The sequence below is a fragment of the Nannobrachium achirus genome (assembly GCF_963921795.1).
Source record: "Nannobrachium achirus genome assembly, chromosome: 15".
NCBI lineage: Eukaryota > Metazoa > Chordata > Actinopteri > Myctophiformes > Myctophidae > Nannobrachium > Nannobrachium achirus.
Genome location: NC_137822.1, coordinates 44,918,662 through 44,941,094, shown reverse-complemented (window position 1 = coordinate 44,941,094; position 22,433 = coordinate 44,918,662). Strand labels below are relative to the sequence as shown.

Genomic DNA, 22,433 nt, shown 5'->3' with positions numbered 1-22,433 from the left:
CAATCAATCAATCAAGCAGTGCGAGGCGTTGTGAGCTTGTAGATCTGCTATTTTTGGCTAAAGTTCTCAGAATATGAAAAGTAGGGTTCAAGTTGTTAATATAAAAAGGATTGGAAGATTTGGAGGACCCCCTGTAGTAACTCTGAGAACCCCCTAGGGGTCCCAGACCCCCTGTTGAAGACCCCTGTCCTAGACAAATGAAAACCAGAAAAAGTATAAAACTATGGCACCAAGAATGATCCTATCCTATCACACGTAGATTTGGCGGACCCCCTGTAGTAACCGTGAGGACCCCCTGTTGAAGACCCCTGGGTTAACAGGTCTCACCGGAGGCGCTGTGTGCGGCGTCCTCTCCATCCATCAGCACCTTCACCACCTCTATTGTGGGCCTCCTGCTGCGGGGGACCCCCTGGGAGCCGGCTCTGAGCACCAGGCCACACGCCTTGTTCTTACAGCTCAGCCCTCTGGTGCCATTGTAGATGCCACACTGGGGACACCTAGTGGACAGGGGGGGGGGGGGGGGGGGAGTCTTAGTTAAAGCATAACAGCAGTTATTGCAACCGTAGGGTCGCAGTTACAATCAAAACCTCCACCAGCTGTCAGTCAGTCTGTCAGTCACACGTCACACTTTTGCCCTTCTCATATCTCCGCCACTGTTGCCCCTATCCATGCCAACATTTGCACACACACTCCTTGCCTGCCAAACCACTACCTCCATTCTCACATGCCCCTCTTCTAGCGCCACCATGAGGCCGATTCTTGCAAAACACATTTTTTGACACTGCTCCTACAAATGTTGCCCTAAAATCACGCAAATCGGTACACACTTGTTCTACACTCATGTCTTCAACATGGATCTGTCCCATATAGCGCCACCATCATGAGGTGCGATCACCACTGGCGATGCCAGTGACATCACCACTGGCATCACCAGGAATGCTGGTCCCTCATTGGCTGTTAATGATGACGTTGCCAGAAATGCTGGTCCCTGATTGGACTACGTGCTTAAACAAAGAAGGACACGACATACAGACGCAGCCGAACGCAGTACGCATGCGCACTGCTGGCGCAAGTAATAACGAACAAAAAAGATATTAATATTTGTATAATGAGCTGTTTGAACTTGTAAGATGTCTGTCACTGATTGATTCCCAAAAAAACAAGGAACAAAGTGCGTCCCTTAACAGTTCTGCTGCCGTTGACGATCCTCACCGGCATTTAAAGGGTTAAAATCATGGTGCCGTTGACTGCGAGCACCGTCAATCTTACTGTATTTACAGTAAAACTATTATTACTTACAGTATGTCGCTCCGGTCCCGCCCGCATCGGTAATGTCCGCGATTTGTTTACAACGCACGTTGGGCGTGCACGCGAAGTGAAGCTCCGCCATAGTAAATCCATTGAGAGGCCCATAAAGAGACTTCATTTACTCAAAAAGAGAAATTTTGATCCAAAGGGTGGCCTGTTTACAGTACAAACTGCACTCTGCTGGTCACAGCCATGTTTCTTTTCTGGGCCCACACTGTCATGTGACTAGATGATGTAAACATTGACGTCAAGTGATAATCCATCTGCGCAAAAACAACCCCCGCCCGGCCCTTCAAAATAATAGCGGCGGCCTACGGAGGAAGCGGCGCGGCACCAAGGCACCAAGCATCCCTTCAAATTAAAAAGCAGTAGTAGTGTTAAGGGCTTTGCACACAGACACAAAACGGACGATTTCATTTTTTTAAAGAAAACAATGATTCTCTATGACATACATGGGCACTGGTTAATATTGGAATACTGATATAGTATTAATTTTCAGCTCCATTTCCAACCACGCTTTAATTACTTCAGTCTATATTAGACATACAGTAGCAGCACTTTTTTTGTTTTTTTATGTCCATTTGTATTTAAGTTCACAAAGTTAACACAAGAACACATGAATGCATTTCAAATTATATAAAATTGCTACTTTTCAGGATTCCAATTCAAAAATATCTCAAAATTTCGGATTCCAATTGAAAAATAGCAAAAAATAGCAGATCTACAAGCTCAAAACACGTTGCAGTGCGACGCGTTTTGAGCTTGTAGATCTGCTATTTTTGCAATTTTTTGACTGTATATGCATTGTGGCCCTCTGGAGTGAATGTGAAAAGATAGTGGCCCCTCTCCATCATCAATGTTGCCCACCCCTGCTCCATGACCTCATGCACACCGGCTCTGAATTTGCCATGCGACAAGTGGCTGCGGCAGTGTGTTTTTTTCCCGATCGAACCCAGTTCGATTTGTGCGTCTTGTCGCATGCAGTGAAAACTCATTGGCTCCTTTTATGACTCGTTTTTGGATCCGCAGTGAGGATTCCGCACAGCCTTGCACACCAAATCCAATGCGTTTTAATCATGCAGCAAACGGAAAAAACACAACGGGCCTGTGTGCAAAGCCCTTGATTCCCAAAAAAACAAGGAACAAAGTGTGTCCCTAGGAGGGCGGCAGTGGCTCAGGAGGTAGAGCAGCCGCTTGGGAAACGGAAGGTTCCCAGTTCGATCCCGGGTTCCCCAGAGTTAAGCCCTTTGCACACAGGACAGTTGCGTTTTCTTCGTTTGCGGCATGAATAAAACGCATTGGATTTGATGTGCAAGGCTGTGCGGAATCGGCGCTGCGGATCCAAAAAGGAGTCATAAAAGGAGTGATGAGTTTTTTACCGCATGCGACTAGACGCACGAATCGAACTGGGTTCGATCGAGAAAAAAACGCACGGCGGCAGCCACTCGTCGCACGGCTAATTCGGAGCCGGTGTGCATGAGGTCATAGAGAATCATTGTTTTCTTTTCAAAAAAATGTATTGTCCGTTTTATCCGTGCGGTTAAACGCGCCTGTGTGCAAAGGGCTTTAGTGTGGAAGTGTCCTTGAGCAAGACTGAAGCCCTAGTTGCTCCTGGTGAGCAGGTTGGTGCCTTGCATGGTTTCCTCTGTCATTGGTGTGTGAATGTGTGTGTGAATGGGTGAATGCAATGCACAGTCGTTGTAAAGCGGTTTGGATAAAGACGCAATATAAATTCACCAGTTTCCATTTTATCAGTTCAATAGGGGTTACGTCTTTTTAGTCTACAAATCAAGGGACAGTCGGCAACCCCTAGTAATGAACACAGCCATTCCAGGACAACTGTATACTCTACAGCAGTGGTTCTCAACCTTTTCAGGCCAAGACCCCAATTATCATCATAGTTTAACTGGGGAGTGGACCCCCCCCCCCACCCTGACGAGCACTAAGAGCTGAGGCATTACATTTTGTATAAAACTGTTCCATTGTGAAAATAGCAGATCTACATGCATGTAGATCGGCTATTTTCACATTTTCGGCCTCTAATATTTGACAATTTGGCCAAGGTTTAATTTGATATTATTAAAAATCCATTGTCCTGGAGCGGAACATTTGCCAAAATATAGCCGATCTACACGCTCACAACACGTCGTGACACGTTGTGAGCTTGTAGATCGGCTATTTTTTGGCAAGGAGATTTGGTAGAGAGTGAAAAAAAAGACTGTATCAAGTACGTATATTATAAGTAAGTTTTACCAATAGAGGGTTTAAGTGGTGCCAGATATGCAGCTCGGCAAATAAAAGGTGAATTGATCCCAGTCCATGACGGAGGACGATATCACGATAAATTAACAGTTTGCCAGCCACAGGGAGCCTCCCGTACTTGCCCGTACTTGTCCGGTCCACGCAATCAGCCGCCCGTCTTTTCCCGTACTAGGTCATTAAAAATGAAATTAATTATAATAAAAAATAAAAATAAAAAAAAACAGTCGCCGGCCGTGCTCTGTCTCTTTAAGAAACCATCTCAAGGGTTAAAGCGTCAGTGACGTGATGACGTCATCTGTAACTTAGCAACTGCCATGCACAGGCTTCCACTACGTGACATTCTATTGTGTAAGCAGCCGCTTGGCCAGCCATCTCCGGAGTCTTTTTCGATCAGACGAAAGACGAAATCAAGGCTTCGGAATGAGCGGATTACATGTGATTAGATCGCTATGCGTGCAACGAGGACGTAATGTACTTTCGGCGCTGTTTTTTCTCGCGGTTTACCCCGTCTGGCTCCACGCAAATGAACGGTGGAAATCAGCCTGCAGCTGCATCAATGTAAGTTGGCCGACCAAAAAATTTGCTTCATGCACGTTTTGCACGCTTGCACCGAGCGATCCGAGCGTGTTGTTATCATTTGGTGCATTGCTTTTTTTAAAACATGTTTATAAATAAATAGAAGATTGCACGGCAGTACCTCTGTACCCCTGTTTTTAAGGGGCTCCCCATGGCTTTGAAAGGGTTAAATCTCCACGATACGATTACCGTGAGTGTGTTATCACGTAGGGCATTCACGAATAGTGATTGAGTATTCAAATAATATTATTCGACCTCAAAGTATTCAAATAGTCGAATATTCTACAGGAAATATATTTTTTCATCCAATAAAAACGAGCAATTCTCGGTCTAGTGGTGACAGTTACGTTAGCTGGCTCTTCCACCATCAGGACATGGAGTTTGCCGGCTGGCCGTTGTTTGTCCCACTGGTAATTTGTTCCGGGAGACGAAACGTGATGCATGACATCAGTATAACAAATTCAACCACCAGGGGCATTGACAACTCATTCTTATGACTTCCTATCTAGCCAAGTGGTATAAACCATGAAGAAATAATATTCCTTTTAAAAATATAGAGAAGAAAATTAAATAAAAAAAATACATAATATTCGACTTCGGTGAACAACGCTGAATAGTGACTTTGATATTCGAATATTCTGTGAATGCCCTATATCAGTGTTTCTCAACCTTTTTTTCTGCATGGGCACACTTTTCATGTCCCAAGAATCCATGGGCACACGAACATAATACGGGGGTGTAAATATCGTCACTGTCGGGAAGAAACCTTGTTTCAAATGTGTACGTTTCTTTGCAAAGTAAAGCCCTGCTTCATCATACAAGGCTGTCGCACAACAGTAGTGAAAACAGCAGATCTACAAGCACACAACGCCTCGCACCGCGAGGCGTTGTGTGCTTGTAGATCGGCTGTTTTCACTAGTTTAAATCATTTTTAAAATGATAAATACAATACTGGCTTTCAAGCAGTTTCAAGGGGCACACTTGACCCTTCTCAGGGGCACACAAAAGGTCCCCAGGCACAGTGGTTGAGAAACACTACCCTATATCGATAAATAACGATAAACGATAATATCGCTTAGCGTCCCTACAGCCATTCCAGGGCTCCAGTAACAACAGTCTTACCTGGGCTACAGTAACAGTCCTATAGTAACAACAGTCTTACCTGGGCTACAGTAACAGTCCTATAGTAACAACAGTCTTACCTGGGCTACAGTAACAGTCCTACAGTACAACAGTCTTACCTGGGCTACAGTAACAGTCCTACAGTAACAACAGTCTTACCTGGGCTACAGTAACAGTCCTACAGTAACAACAGTCTTACCTGGGCTACAGTAACAGTCCTACAGTAACAACAGTCTTACCTGGGCTACAGTAACAGTCCTACAGTAACAACAGTCTTACCTGGGCTACAGTAACAATCCTACAGTAACAACAGTCTTACCTGGGTTACAGTAACAGTCCTACAGTAACAACAGTCTTACCTGGGCTACAGTAACAGTCCTACAGTAACAACAGCCTTACCTGCGGATTCCTCTCAGCGTGGCTTTGCCCAGGTTGGCCAGGAAGGCCGGGGTGTTGCTGGGGTGCGTTGCTTTTCGGTGCTCCCTGCTCTGTGCTGTGGACGGTGCCATGCTGCCGGGGAGCGCTTGTTTCCTACACTCTCTGCTCTGTGTGGACGCCATGCGGGTGGAGTTTAACACCCTGCACTGAGAGCAGAATGGAGAACAAATGTTTACATCGAACCCATTATTTTGATTTCAGTGGGCAAGCGTAAGTGGCTAAATATGTATTTTTACAATAAGCCCATTCTCAAGATGCACTGCAATCTTACATGGGCAGATGTGACTTATGTGGGCTAGTAGTGTTACTAATAACTGTCTTATTGTGTCTAAAAAGACATATTTAGCCACTTGTACGCATGGCCCCACCCACTGAAATCGAAATTGCTAAAATGGCTAAAACGATAGAAAGCAGTAAATGAAAACCTTTTAACACTCATCTTTTCTTAAATATTTTACAACCCTTGTTGTAAAAAAACAAGGTTGTCCTTTAAACATTGCATAGATACATTAAGCAGACCCTCTTATACCAGATTGACTTACAATAAGCAAGGTAAAAACATGAATGTCTTTAGAATGCAGAGAGACAATGCAGTGCCTCAGTAAACTATATATCAGTGTTTCTCAACCACTGTGCCTGGGGACCTTTGGTGTGGCCCTGAGAAGGGTCAAGTGTGCCCCTTGAAACTGCTTGAAAGCCAGTATTGTATTTATCATTTTAAAAATGATTTAAACTAGTGAAAACAGCCGATCTACAAGCGCACAACGCCTCGCGGTGCAAGGCGTTGTGTGCTTGTAGATCTGCTGTTTTCACTAATGTGCGACAGCCTTGTATGATGAAGCAGGTCTTTACTTTGCGAAGAAACGTACACATTTGAAACTTTGAGATACAAGGTTTCTTCCCGACAGTGACGACATTTACACCCCCGTATTATGTTCGTGTGCCCATGGATTCTAGGGACATGAAAAGTGTGCCCATGCAGAAAAAAGGTTGAGAAACACTGAACTATATGATCACAGGTAAACCTCACCTACAACAGCATCCGTCTAAACAATAATACAGCCTACTGTCAAAAGATAAGTCTGAACATTGAAAATAATTATAGGATGCAAAGTAAACAATGAAACTAGTAGCATGTCACCTTTATCATTAAATCACACTGTGTTTTATATCATAGATGCTGCTTTTAAATTACTTTTAATTGGCATAAGAGACTGATATTAAACTTCTCACTATTTTATGATCCCTGTTCTTTATCCAGGGGATCCCCCCTCCTGTATTTCACTGCACAAACATATTTTACCCACACATCAAATGTGATGTTGAGTTTGAGATCTATTCATACATTTTGCTCTAAACTTTACCACGTCTATAGGGTCCAATATTATGATCTGGCAGCAGTTATTTTGTGTTAAATTCAGTGGTGGGAAAATATACTCTGTTACAAGTAGAATTTCAAAATTAAAATTCAAAAATGTACTTGAGTAAAAGTGTAAAAGTATTGGCATCAATAAGTAATCAAAGTACCAAAAGTAGGCTATATATTTTTTAAATAGCAGATCTACAAGCTCACAATGCGTCGCATCGTGAGCTTGTAGACAGGTTTCTATTTTTCAAACAGCCAAGGTATAAAAAAGTGGATTCATGTATGTTTTATAATATTATAATTTATATCTACAAACTAAGTAACTAGTAACCAAAGTGTTCAAATAAATGTAATGGAGTAAAAATACAACATTTTGGATCAAAGATGTAGTGGAGTACAAGTTAATACTGGAAATTGTAAACACTCAAGTAAAGTAAACAAATAGGCTAGCTCAATATTGTCCTTAGTACAGTACCTAAGTAAACACTACACCACTGAATATTATAATATGTCAACAATGCTTTTGTGTTAAATCTATAGTATTTTCCACCTGCTCACATGCAGTCAGTGTCCAGGCTTGGTCCCACTGGTCGCGTGTTCTACTTCAAGCTGTGATCAATAATAATCAATAACAGTAGTAATAAAGTGATCAGAGATCAATAAGCAGTGTTTCTATATTCAAACAGCAGCCTGTGCTCTGCTGTCTTCCTCTCGACCGACGCCATTCCTCCTTACATCCCTGCACTGCACCAACTCTGTAACGACACTCACCATTGGCCAGAGACACGGTCACGTGGGACCACAGGGGGGCGTCCACCTCCGCCGCTGTGAATGCTGGGAAATGGTGTTTTTTAATGTTTAAACCGTAACGTTTGAGGGTCTGTCAACTCAATCTCTCAAGGACAGATTCCGTACTGCGAACAGAAGAGGGCGCTTTTGCCCCCTTTGTTGATCATAGCCTACTCAGTTACTAGTAAATGATTGATATTATGCAAGAAAAGAGTCGATAATATACATTGTGTATATTCAAGCACTTGAGTCATTCCACGAAACCGGTACGATTTGGACATTTTTTTCGGGAAAATTTGATCGAGATGAATTACTTTTCTGAATAGCCCACACCATTAAGGACATATTTAACATGCAGAAAAACATATTTTCCCATCTCAGGCATTAAATTAATATTTTTATATGGAAGAATAATCCATTTAACAGGGTTGACATTGATAACGGGGTTGAGTGTTTACTTGTAAATAAGCCCCCATGCTCCCCCCCCTCCCCCTTTTCTTTCTTTTTTCTGCCTTTGTATTTGATGTTGTGCTTTTGAAACTGATATTATCCTAGATAAAGTACTATGTTCTATCCGTCTGTCTTTCAATGTTATATGAGATACTTAAAGTGTGGTTCCTGTGGAAATAAGCCTCAGCTTTCTAGGATCTCCTTTTAGTTGACCTTGTACCAGTGATTTGTACTGTCATGAAACTGTACTTTTTTCTATTGCAAACTTCTAATAAATTCTTCAATCAATCAATCAGTGGAACGGGGTTGAGATTTTTTACTCAAGATGGCAATTACTCTTCCTGTGGTGATTAAGAGGAGACCACATGGCATGCATGACATTAGGAAATCAGATACATTGTTGAAATAACAAAGATAGTTTTCACAAATTATTGTTTTCTATCTTTATTTCATGTAACGGGTTGAGTTGTTAAGCTTTACGACCTTTACTATGAAAGTATAAAAGACTATAACAGTTGTAAAAAGTTGGGAAATGTCCTCTTTCTGCAGCATCTTGCTCAGAAGACTTGTAGAATGACATTGCATGTTGTTGATGTCACTAAAGGAGCAGTTCATACTTTTTACAGAGAGGAGAATGACTTTGTAACATGGGTTGAGTGCGAGTTGGGGACAGAGCTATATAATGTGATTTTAATGATAAATCATCTATCTATTAAAATACTAAACATGACCAGCAATAGAGTAAATTGCTGGTTTTATGTGAATAGCATAATTTATGGATTATTTTACATTTTTAGAAGTCATATCTCAAGTCCACTTTCTTTAGCAGCCATCCGGGACATGAGAAAATGGACAAAATAGGTGGTGTCTACTAACTAGACCAGGTCAACCTGGTTGTGCCAGACCCCCTGTCTGTCATCATCATTTATGACATCATACCTTTTGTAGGCATGTCATCATCATGTCATCATCATATATACCCTTTATATAGAAAAGGGACAGACCGACATTTGCTTATGTAGGCCTACCCATTTCATGGGTCTGGCAAAAAGAGAGAAGATAATTACTGGAATTAAGATAAAATGTATGTAAGTTTTACACAATATTAAAGGGAACATTTCAATCAATGACAAAAAGCTTTTAAAAACCAATTTTGGTGACCAAATAGATAAAATACAGCTAAAAGGATTAGAGGGACATCAAATCGTACCGGTTTCGTGGAATGACTCATTTATGTTTTAACTGGTCAGACAGACACAGAGACGATAGATAGATAGATAGATAGATAGATAGATAGATAGATAGATAGATAGATAGATAGATAGATAGATCACTTTAATTACTGGTATACCTTTCTAAACCTTTCATTTTATATTGGAAGTCATATGTGAGAGGCAAACACCATATTTGGCAGTCAGTATGACATCCCAGCAGTGTCAGCATGACATCATCGTCTTATATGTTTTATCTTAAGCAGCATTCCACGCCAAACAGTATGAATTTGTAAGAACCGTGACGTTAAAACGCATATCCGTTAAATGTAATAATATACCTACTACAGTATGTCTCCAATAACCATGAGATACATGGTTATTGGTATATGGTGTGTGTGGGCCTTCGCTCTGCTCACCGTGGTGGCCCGCAGCGGCAGCGGCAGCGGCTTCTACTCCCCCGCCGACGACGTGGTGGAGCTCAGCCCCTCCAACTTCCAGCGCGAGGTGAGCGACAGCGCCTCCCTGTGGCTGGTGGAGTTCTACGCGCCCTGGTGCGGCCACTGCCAGAAGCTGACCCCGGAGTGGAAGAGGGCGGCCGCCGCCCTGAAGGGCGTGGTGAAGGTGGGGGCCGTGGACGCCGAGCAGCACAAGGAGCTGGCTGGCCGCTTCGCCGTCAACAGCTTCCCCGCCAACAGCTTCCCCGCCATCAAGGTGTTCGGGGCCGACAAGACCAAGCCGGAGGACTACCGGGGCAGCCGCGGGAGCCAGGCCATCGTGGACGCCGCGCTGAAAGCCGCCCGCGCCCTGGTGAAGGACAGGCTCGGCGGCGGCGGCGGGAAATCTGGAGGATCAAAAGGCGGATCTGGAGGTGCCGGTAGATCAGGCGGTGACAGCGCTAGATCTGGAGGAGCGAGCGGCAAGACGGACGTGGTGGAGCTCACCGACGCCAACTTCGACCAGCTGGTTCTGGGCGGCGGCGATGGCAGCAACGCGGCAGCGTGGATGGTGGCGTTCGTGGCACCCTGGTGCGGACACTGCAAGAGGCTGGAGCCCGAGTGGGCGGCAGCGGCCGCCGCCGTGAGGGAGCAGACCAAGGGCAAGGTGCGCCTGGGAGCCGTGGACGCCACGGTCCACCAGGCGCTGGCCGGACGCTACGGCGTGCGCGGCTTCCCCACCATCAAGATCTTCCACGAAGGGGAAGCGGAACCCAGGAACTACCAGGGCAGGCGTTCCCGCTCCGAGATCGTGGCGAAGGCCGTGGAACTGTTGGCCGACGCCGCTCCCACCAACGCCGCCGCCGAGCTCCTGGAGATCGTGGGCGAGGAGGTTTGGACGAAGGCCTGCGAGGAGCGGCAGATGTGCGTGGTCTCCTTCCTGCCTCACATCCTGGACTCGGGCGCGGCGGGCAGGAAGGCCTACCTGGAGCTGCTGAGGAGGACGGCGGAGCGGCACAGGAGGAAGGCGTGGGGTTGGCTGTGGGCCGAGGCCGGCGCCCAGAGCGACCTGGAGGCGTCTCTGGGCGTGGAGCCGGGGTTCGGCTACCCGGCCATGACGGCGCTCAACGCGCGCAGGATGAGGTCGGCCGTGCTGCGCGGCTCCTTCAGCGAGAGCGGCATCGCAGAGTTCCTCGGGGACCTGGCGGCGGGCCGCCGCGGGTCCGCCTCCGCCGCCGCCACGGTGGGAGGGATCGCCAAGATCCGCACGGTGGAGGCCTGGGACGGGAAGGACGGACAGCTCCCCCTGGTGGAGGAATACGACCTGAGCAACGTGGAGCTGTGATTGATTGATTGAATGTTTTATTAGACAAAAATGAAGAACAGTACCAGGCAGGTGCACATATAGACAAAGGGGATTTGAGCCCCTACCCTTTATTTGTTCAAGATAATTGCGTCGTCCAAACTCTCTTGAACTTGAATGCAGCATCTTATGTTGAAAGAATTGTCCTCTCCGTGTAGAGATCCGCCGTTACGCCACATCTCCAGTATCGACATGATTATGCTTAGTTCAGTGTGGTATCAAGCACCGAAAATAGCCAACCTCCAAGCTCACAACTATTTTCGATATTTTTACCCAAAGGCCCTTTTAGAAATGTCAGCCCCTGCCTCTCGAACATTCGCTGCACATCCCTGAACAGTACAGTATAGTAAGTAGGCCTACAGTCAAAACAAATAGATGTAGAACACAGCACAAGTAGAGTCAAATACCCTGCCTAAAAGGAACACCCCGCTAAAAGCCCTTCAAGTGGTCTTGTTTCTGTTGGAGGTCCTTGGTATTCAATTCATCAACATATAAAATAATAACAAAAGCTGTGGAGCTGTGAGAGGAATGGGGAGGAGTTCTGATAGGGATGTTAGAGGGACAGGAACTGATTTCTAGAAAAACACTTTTCGACAGACATTTTTTTGAGCGGTGCAAACCGCTCCTAAAAGTGGCTGTGCGTGTGTCCGTAGCCTTTTTCCTCTGCGTTTTGCCATAGTAAAATTTGTGTGCGTAGCATCATGTTTGTCTAGTGATGTCATATTATGTCGTATGTCTGTAGCTTTCTTCCTCAGCGTTTTGCCATAGCAAAATGTGTGTGTCCGTAGCTGTGCGTGTGTCCGTAGCCTTTTTCCTCAGCATTTTGCCATAGTAAAATGTGTGTGCGTAGCATTATGTTTGTCTAGTGATGTCATATGTAGTATGTCTGTAGCCTTCTTCCTCAGCGTTTTGCCATAGCAAAATGTGTGTGTGTAGCATAGCCTGTACATCCTAGACTTAAATCCTAGTCTGAAGATGTTATGCAAGCACGACCACCGCCCACTTGACATTGGGTGTGATTTTTCTTTACCTCTTTGTGTGTGTGTGTGTGTGTGTGTGTGTGTGTGTGTGTGTATCTCCTCAGGTCCTGTATGAGCACCTCAACCTTTTTACTTAAAATAACCCCCAGTTCTATATACTGTACATCACAGGTTTTCTAAATCTTGTGACTCAGGGCACCCCTGTAAATAACCTTTTCATCCACCCCTGAATTACACTGTTCATTTTTAGAATGTTACATTTCTATTGGAGAAATATTAGTTTCCATCGGAACTGACTGAAAACACTGTAAATACCCCAGCATCCTTATAGAGGGTATGCGCGTGACATCATCATCGTACCAGGAAGTTATTCGAGAACGCCTATTGAGTGGCAAAAAACTACTTTATGGCCTTGAAAGTCCATACATCCAATAAGTTAAAGTCCTGTCTGATTGCTTTGAACGATGTTAAACTCATCACTTTGCCAATCGATTTGCCATTCTCTTTATGCATGCGCATACCCTCTATTCTGGGGGTTAGGGTTAGGTTCACCAAAAATAGTCGATATATACAAGCTTGCAGATCAGCTATTTTTGCCAGACCCATGAAATGGGTAGGCCTACATAAGCAAATGTCGGTCTGTCTGTCCGGGTTTTCTATATAAAGGGTATATATGATGATGACATGATGATGACATGCCTACAAAAGGCATGATGTCATAAATGATGATGACAGACAGGGGGTTGGCAGAACCGGGGTCTGGCACAACCAGGTTGACCTGGTCTAGTTGGTGAAGAGTTGGCCGTAGATGGAAAACTTTTTTACTAAGTATAGTGAAGTCATATGTAGTGATATTGATGTTATCGGATTTCCGCAGCACCCCTGGACTGGCCTCACGGCACCCACCCTGCTGTACATTTCTATGCAGGCAGGGGCGTCACAAGGGGTGGGAAAGTGGGACTGAGTTACTGGGGCCCAATGCGGTGGAGGGGCCTTAATTATTTTATACTTTAGCTATTGAAAAATAGCAGATATACAAGCTCACAGCGCGGCACCAAGTGCCGCGCTGCGAGCTTGTAGATCTGCTGTTTTTGAAAAGTTGTGAAAATGTGTGCAAATCTTTTGAATTATATGTATTTTTTTAAGCGAACATTTGTAACTCAAATTATGCTTCTGGGGGGTCCCTGGAACTCAATATTTTGAGATGGGGTTCCGTGGCCAAATACATATCATTTTGGGGGTCCTTCACATGAAAAGGTTTGAGCTCCACTGACATAGAAACATAGGTTTTTCAAAAAACCTCAGAAGGATTTTGAAATATTCAAATATTTTCATGATTTTTCAAAAATAGCAGATCTACAAGCTCGCTTGTATATCTGCTATTTTTCAATAGTTAAAGCACAGGGGCCCCACAGTGAATCCTTGCACCCAGGGCCCAGAATTTGGTGCGACACCCCTGCATGCAGGTCCTTTTGGTTGCATTTGTACACTCTGAGAGTTACAGACCTGTAAGGTGTCATTTGGACCCATGGTGGAACCAGGGTCCAAAGAATGAGACCTGAACAACATGCTGCACAATGATCAACAAAAGCATCAAGATTATTTATCATTCTTTTGAACATATTCAATAATCATGATCTCCATGACTAATACGTGTGGGCTCGTTGAAAGCGAGCCCACACGTATGTTATAGCCAATTATGTTATTAGCCAATGAGGTGCAGCCAAAGGGTAGATCTTTGTGCCCATACATGGTCTTACATGCAAACCCACACTGTTTCGTAGGAACAGTATTTCTAGTTGGGACTGAAGTGTTGAGCAAAAATAATCAGGATTGTCATTTCAGCCATTGAATTAGGCCATCGTTGAGGCTGTATTTCAGCCATTGAATTAGACCATCTTTGAGGCTGTATTTCAGCCATTGAATTAGGCCATCTTTGAGGCTGTATTTCAGCCATTGAATTAGGCCATCTTTGAGGCTGTAGCCTCATTTCAGCCATTGAATTATTTCAGCCATTGAATTAGGCCATCTTTGAGGCTGTAGCCTCATTTCAGCCATTGAATTATTTCAGCCATTGAATTAGGCCATCTTTGAGGCTGTAGCCTCATTTCAGCCAGGGTTTCCTGCAGCACTTTACAGGCCAGGCGCCCCGCCCGGCCTGAAAACCCCCCCGCCCCCCCAAGGGTATTAAAAAAAAAAAACAAAAAAAAAAAAAGATTTTTTTTTTTTTCAAAAAATTTTTTTTTTCTCAAAAGACCTCCAACAATGTACTAGGCATGATCGTGATCGCGAAATTGCATGTTTAACCCCCATACCAACCCTATCTTTCAAACATGGCAGCCATGTTTGTTTACATTTGAAGAAAACATCTCCTGAATGCAGGAAATACTCAAGTAAAGTGCAAATACCTGAAAATCTCCTTTGTACAGTATAAGTACAGTACTTAAGTAAATCTACTTAGTTACTTTACACCAATGTTTCTTTTTTTTTACTGTGCTGTAGACTTCTATTTATATGGCACGAGTGCTGGTTGATTAACCTGGGGGGAAAAAACAAGTTACACTGTCCTGTGAAAAACGTAGTTATTCAATGTTGAATAAATGTGAATGATAGCATGTAGTTGTGTTTTCCGTCATCATGGGCACATTCATGTGTTTTTTATAGGGCAAAAATAAGAATTAATATAAAAAATTAAGTGAATTAATTACTCGAATTAATTAATTAATTATCAAAAAATTTCGGCGCACGCGCTTCGCGCGTGCGCCATGAGATCCCCCCCCTGGTCAAGACTTTTTCCTGCAGGAAACCCTGTCATTTCAGCCATTGAATTATTTCAGCCATTGAATTAGGCCATCTTTGAGGCTGTAGCCTCAAAGATGGCCTAATTCAATGGCTGAAATGACAATCCTGATTATTTTTGCTCAAGGCTGTAGCCTCAAAACACTGCAATATAGGCTGTATATGTGAAACTACCCCAAAAAATAATGACGGACAAACATGGCGAGAAGGATGTATTTTCTCTGGGCTTGATGATGATGTAATGCCTGATTTTACACTTGGTTACATGCTGAGAATATATAGCTGTTCTACAAGCTCACAACACTTAACCCATTTAGGCCTAGAATTATTGAATGCTTTAACTATTGAAAAATAGCAGATATACAAGCTCACAGCGCGGCACCGAGTGCCGCGCTGCGAGCTTGTAGATCTGCTATTTTTGAAAAATCGTGAAAATGTGTGCACAGTTTTCAATATATATTTTTTAAAAGCAAACTTTTGTAACTCAAATCTCTGCTTCTGGGGGGTCCCTGGAACAACATATTTTGAGATGTGGGTCCGTGGCCAAATACATGTAATTGTGGGGGTCCTTGACATGAAAAAGTTTGAGAACCACTGATTTAGAGGAAGGATTTAGAAGTCGCAGAAGATCTACAAGCTCGTGAGCATATCTGCTAGTTTTCAATAGTTAAAGCATAAAATAATGATTAAAGTGGTTAAAATCTAACGCGACTCGGGCGCGTTCCAGGTATTTGAGGGTAAAGTGGGTTTCAACCTGAGCATAACCAAAAATAAAATGACTTATTTCAGTTCTTCTGGATCTCTTCTCCACTACAGTAGTCCATCCCTAACATTTTAGTCTACTTTTTATTTGTTGACAGTAGCTTGGTTTTTATTTCGTTTTCGGTGAAAAAAGGATAGTCGACGAACTGTATTATTATTAAATATCTACAAATATAATTTATTAACAAAATCATGATAATCGGACACGTACATCTGGGCAGCAAATCATCATCGACCTCACTTGAAATGTTGAGCACGGCTTTGAAATGACTGCGTCTTTGGGACGTACAGCAGAAACGCATGAATGACAATGTAACAGCATGATAAAATAAAGCAAATCTCAGGTAAGGTACTACAATAACATTGTCACTGTCAGGTGGAAACCTTGTATGTCCAAACTGTACTTTTCAGGAAATGTAAAAAAAAAAGGAACCTCTGTTTCAATGGACGCAATGTGATTATCTAGTCACAAGTTCCAATACAATTATTTTAAAAACTTTAGTTTGTTTGTAGATTTTAACCTATACGTTTGTCCATGCCTTACCCCTTAATCCCTAAATCTCTTTGCCTTTTAGTACTATATCGTCATTGTCGGGTGGAAACCTCGTATCTCCAAGTTTCAAATGTGTATGTTCTTTCGCAAAGTAAAGCCCTGCTTCATCGTACAAGGCCGTCACACGAAAGTAGTGAAAACAGCAGATCTACAAGCACACAACGCCTCGCGGTGCGAGGTGTTGTGCGTGTAGATCGGCTGTTTCCACTGGTTTAAATCATTTGTAAAATGATAAATGCAAAACAAACGGTTTTGGACATACAAGGTTTTCACCCGACGAACGTCAAATATTTCAAAATAGGGCCCTTTGATTATTATTACAAAATATACATTAACCACTTCAGTCCTATGTACACAGTACACAGTTGAAATCCAGGAGATACAAGGTTTCTGCCCGACAACTTAAGAAGTATTCTTCACTAACAAACACTAGCTGATGTTTCAGTTAAGACTACCTACCGACCATTATTACGAAACAAACACAAATAAAACAATGAAATGTCTGGGTTTGCACCACATCACGACAACACACATGAATAATAAAACAATGAAACGTCTAGGAGGTTTATACCTCATTATTACAGAACAAACAATAAAAAAAACTGTCCTGAGTGCAAAGGGGGCGTCCACTGCTAAGGCACTATTAACCAACTAAACCCATTGAAACCGAGAAATGTTAGATTTTACTATTTGCAATTCAAAAGAAATCGCAGATATACAAGCTCACAGAGTGTCACGTTGTGCCGCGCTGCGAGCTTGTGCATCTCCTATGTTCGAACATTTACAATAACATTTTTAAAGTGTTTGAAATTCTTTGAACTACGAAATAGTTTGAGAACTACAGATTTAGAGGAATTTTTTTGTAGGATCAGTCTCAGGATACTTCATTGTACAGCAATAGCTAAAACAGACACTCTACAAGCTCACAACGCGTCGCGCTGTAATCAGCTTTTTTCCAGCCAAATGTTCCCCTATTTTCTGCCCATTTCACGACCAGAGTAGGGATGCTGCTATGGTTCGATTGGTTAAAATAATAATTCATAAAAAAATGTATGGACAAACTCTGCGTATTCTTTGGCTACAGCTCTGCCTTACTGCAAGGGTTCCCAAAATGATCATAAAATGATCCCAAAATGATCATATTGTAACTGGGGATAAGCACTTAGAATTGTAGACATTATTACTACATTTAGTTTGACTCAGTTCAACATAATTTATAAATAGTGTGAAACTAGACAATCTACAAACTCACAACACCTCACACAGTGGGACACAGTGTGAGCTTGTAGGTCGTCTATTTTCACAACGTTTGCCTCTTTCCGATGGAATATTTCACAATTTGGCACATTTGGTATTAAAAAAAAGGTCTCAAAAGTCCTTAAATTGTAACTTTAGAAAGGTGCAGAGATACCCTGTATACACTTATACTGTATGTTGGGTTTTGTTTACTGTTGAGTGAGAAAACAATGTTGCACATTAAAGGACAACTTAGTTTTTTTACAACAAGGGTTCATCATTTAGATAGTCATTAGAGAAAAGAAAAGATGAGTGTTAAAATGTTTTCATTTACTTCTTTCTATCGTTTTAGTGATTTTTACGATTTAGATTTGCATGCAAGTGGCAAAATATGTCTTTTTAGACACAATAAGCCCATTACCAAGATGCACTACAATTTTTCATGGGCGGATGTGACTTATGGGGCTGGTGTAAATAATAACAAAGAAATTGATGGCTTATTGTGTCTAAAGACATATTTAGTACGCATGCCCACACCCACTGAAATCAAAATACTAAAATCGCAAAAACAATAGAAAGCAGTAAATGATCATCAAATCATCTTTTCTTTTCTCTAATTACAATCTAAAATATGAACCCTTGTTGTAAATAAAAAAAACAAGGTTGTCCTTTAAGCTAATCATCCGGGGACCCCCCAAAATCATGTGGGGACCCCCGGTGTGGGAAGCACAAGAAGCTTGTGCCCAGCAGAGGGACTAGTGTCCCTCCACGCTCCGCGGTGACAAGTCTTCTCTAACAGGTGACAGCTTCCTGACAGGAGGGTGACATCCTCGTCTGTTACGTCTCACCAAGCAGCTTCCGCAGGTTTCTCTGTACCTACAGGTGAAGAAGAAGACACGTACACCACATTAGGCCATTAAAGACTTGTGATTTTTGCAAGTCGACTCGACTCAGTAAAAAGTTGAGTTGAAGTCGACTTTATCGTTTGATGACGTCATCACATCACACACGACCCCACAATTATTTTGGGGGGGGTACCCAGATGATTGACTTAATGTGAAACATTGTTTTCTCACTCAACAGTAAACAAACAGACATAGTTTAAGTGTATAGAGAGTATCTTCACATTTCTAAATGTAAGGACTTTTTAATACCTCTAAAATGACAAATTTAAACATTGCCAAATTGTTATAGGCAAATATATATATCTATTGTGAAAATAGCCACTTGGCACCTGCCCACAGAGCCAAAACTACTAGTAACTGGTTTACTGACCATGGTGTTACTGGGCTTAACTGACCTGCCAACTGGCCTGACCTGAAACCCACAGAGAATTATCATTCTGTGTTGTGGTGTCAAGAGGAAGATGAGAGACAATAGACTCAGATGAGCTTAAGCAACACCTCAGCAGTACAACAGGCCGATCACCTTCATGCCACTCCCCATTGATGAAGAAATGTGTTCAAAAGTATTCCAGGCCAAGTACTGAGTGCATACAATACATAAACTATCATAACCTTTCAGAAGTTTGACATTTCTGTATTATAAATCCTTCTTCTGAGCGGTCGTGTGTAATATTCTAATATTTTGAGCTATGTTTTTTCTTTTTGTTTTTCATGAGCTGTATGCCAAATACAACTCAAAATTAAAACAAAAAAAGGTTTTGAATAATTCAGTGCATGCACAATGAATCTAGTATATATGAAAGTTAAAACAAATATATATTACAGAAGAAAATGAACTTTTACACAATATTCAAATTTTCTGAGATTGATCTGTATAAGCACAAATGGAGATCTGGTTGTCCAGGATGGCCAGTCCAACAGATATGCCCATATATGGGCCAGTCCAACAGATATGCCCATATATGGGCCAGTCCAACAGATATGCCCATATATGGGCCAGGCCAGACCGACTTCAAATTCTGTCAGCAGATCTTCAAAATGCCTGACACGGAATCCATATTTATTCACATAAAAGGGAGGGACAGACAGATACATACATCTCATTCTCCATATATACACATAAAAGGGACACAGACAGACAGACAGACAGACAGACAGACAGACAGACAGACAGACAGGTATAACGGGTATTACACGATTGGCATGTATTTCCAACTTGCATCGTTTCTGAGTCTGAGTGCCCGTCTAGTCATATTGAATTATTAAAGGTTGCAAGCTTGGTTTTGGGGGAAAAGGTCCGACTGAAAAAAACAGAATTGTTGTCCTTCCATGCATGTCAGCAGGATGTGACAGTAAATGTCACCTTTACAAACCGTTTCTAGCAGGAACAGGTTGGAAGACAATAAGAAGTAAGACAGTAAGGGCGGATTCACACTGAGGTCCGATTGATTCGAACTGTTCCCAAAAACAGTTGCCTGGTCCCTGCTGACCAGCATTCACATTGGCCTAAATTCTCCTGTGCCTGGACTCCCTGGAGTACACTTCATTCAACTGTAATGGCATTTATGTGCCTCCCGGGGGCGCTGTTGACAATGGGGTTTGGGAGATATACTGTAGAACAGTGCTACTCAACCCGCGGCCCGCGGGCCGCATGCGGCCCTTTCCGCATGTCTGTGCGGCCCGTCATGATCATGCCAAAAAAAATATGATTTTTCTAAGCCTGTCAAAGTTAACGCAAAACGCGGTGATGTTTGACCCTCAGTGCACTCCGTAGTTAGGGATAAGAGTCAGGAAGCGAATGCAGTAGCAGTGCAGAGATGCGAGAGAGTGTTTTTTACTGGTGATTCAGTCAGAGTGTATGAAAGGGTGCGCTCGTTTTATTGTCCACGACATTGCAAGCGGCGCGAAGGCCAGCGGACCTTGGTCCTGCTCTTCGCCCCCGAGCGCCGCAGGCGCGAGTGGCCGCGAAGAGCGGGCCAGGGCCGCGCGGCCGGCGGAGCGCCGCGCGAGTTACGAAGCCGTGGTGAATGCAATCGTTATATTTATGCCCAGGCCGTAAGGCCTGGGCAAGCCCACGATAAACGCCCGCGCAGTCCGGTGCGCATTTCCGAACGCACCCTTTCCCCACACTCGGACTGAAACACCAGTAAAAAACACCATCCCGCAGAGATGCAGGCGGCTACACTAGAGCTACAGTACAACGAGACAGTCAGACAGACAAATATGCGGAGATTTTGCAGCAGACAACCACAGTCGGGCTCACTGGAGCGGAGACGCATGACGGTCGTGCGATATGAACGGCCGCGAATCCCGCGATTGTCATGTTTCAGTCTAATGAAGACCTAGCCCTTGTCTCCGCTGCTTGTCTCTCCCTCCGCGACTCCGCCAGTCAGCTCCGACTATAACTCTATGGCACCGACAGTCCAAGCATTCCAACAGATCGCGCTGCAGCCAAGGAACTATGCTTATTAACACAAATCTCCTCCAACGAGCTGTTGTGTTTTACAAAGCTCAAAGCATCAAACTGTTTTACAAGTACAGTGCATCTGAGGGGGAGTTGAACTGTACTTGAGTTATTTTTCCATACAATAACTCTCTTCACCAAAAATAGCCGATCTACAAGCTCACAATGCATCTTGTGGTGAGCTTGTAGATCGGCTATGTCCCCCAAGAATAGGGATGCTGGGGTTTGAGTGATTGAATAATAAGTATAAACGTTTATTTATTTTAAATCTGTCCTATTAATGAAAAGGAGTGTTAGTGGCATGAGAAAACATACCTTTACATTGCCAAAGTTTACTAGCTTTGCATACCCAGACACAGGGGAGGTTACAAAAAGGTTGAACCAGAACTGTTCATTTTCACTTCACATTTTGTGAATAAAGCCTAATTTGATAAAAAATTCAAATGTCATCAATTTCATCATTCCATCCATGACAATCTTTTGGTTCAATGAGGTTTGGCCTGGCTTATGGAAATGTGGCTGTTTTCTGTGCGTTTCCTTAATTGTGGACTGTGTACTGTACAAAATCAATGTAAACGTCCAAAATAGGACCGTCATTTTTAGCTTGCGGCCCTTTGGACTTTTGGTATTTTGCTGAGTGGCCCCTGAGCCATCTCAAGTTGAGTAGCCCTGCTGTAGAATGTCATTGTCACAGAATCTTGTCAGAGTTTAGAGCGAATATTAAAGTTTGACTGTGTTTGACGTTATCTTGAGTTGTAATAACAACAGAACAACGATACACAACCAAAACAGTGTGTGGTGACTGTCTTTGAAACATCACAATGTGACGTTGCCTGTAATCGTATAACAGTAACGTCACCGGTGCATCCTTGGTGTCTTAATAGTGACGTTACAGACCAATGCTTGTTATTTTCATCCTAGCAGCAAGGTTGCTACAGCAGTCTACTTCCTTGTTTTTGGATCGATGGCTTCACATTGCAGTGCACTACCCCGAGGACGCATCAAACGGACTCCAGACCACCTCCCGAGGTGGTCTCGGGTACGGTGTGGTGATGTGTTTCGGGGGAACAGTACGCAGCCTTCACACTATCACATCTGCCAAGTGGTCTCCAGTGCGCACCCGGGACCGCAGTGTGAATTTGCCCTAAGAAACCTTTTCTAACAGGTTGGTAGACAGTGCAACCGTTTAGTAGACACGTTGATGTAACAAACCTTTTCTAGCTTAAACAGGTTGCTGGACAGCTCTCCATACATCTGGGCGTTGAAGTCAGCCTGGGACCTGTGCCTCACCACGTTCCTACAGCAGGACAGCAGGACATGGACTCAGTTAGCATCCACACTCGCTTTTGCTGTGCCTACACGATATACTGTAACAACTTCACCCAATGAAATGCTACTGGGATATTGATGGT

General features: G+C 43.4%; 3 protein-coding genes across 3 annotated transcripts in view; 1 reads left to right on the top strand and 2 right to left on the bottom strand.

Moving 5' to 3' along the window:
* The window catches only part of cUnh2orf42 (chromosome Un C2orf42 homolog), a gene marked incomplete at both ends in the record, with an annotated part of 43,841 nt that extends 38,013 nt beyond the window's left edge, over positions 1-5,828 (bottom strand). The window contains 2 exons of the mRNA XM_080743673.1: positions 328-497; positions 5,668-5,828. Coding sequence (XP_080599799.1) covers positions 328-497; positions 5,668-5,828 — 331 coding nt within the window. The remainder of the gene's footprint in view (positions 1-327; positions 498-5,667) is intronic.
* A 4,060-nt stretch (positions 5,829-9,888) lies between these two features.
* LOC308299891 (protein disulfide-isomerase A6-like) lies at positions 9,889-11,304 on the top strand (the record flags this gene model as incomplete). The annotated part of the gene is made up of 1 exon (XM_080743672.1): positions 9,889-11,304. The coding sequence occupies one exon, from the start codon at positions 9,889-9,891 to the stop codon at positions 11,302-11,304; it is 1,416 nt and encodes a 471-aa protein (XP_080599798.1).
* A 4,800-nt stretch (positions 11,305-16,104) lies between these two features.
* Positions 16,105-22,433, bottom strand: part of LOC308298762 (GRAM domain-containing protein 2B-like) — a 33,690-nt gene continuing 27,361 nt past the window's right edge. The window contains exons 13-14 of the mRNA XM_080742430.1: positions 22,234-22,318; positions 16,105-18,528 (exon numbers count right to left, since the gene is read on the bottom strand). Coding sequence (XP_080598556.1) covers positions 18,490-18,528; positions 22,234-22,318 — 124 coding nt within the window. The 3' untranslated portion in view covers positions 16,105-18,489. The remainder of the gene's footprint in view (positions 18,529-22,233; positions 22,319-22,433) is intronic.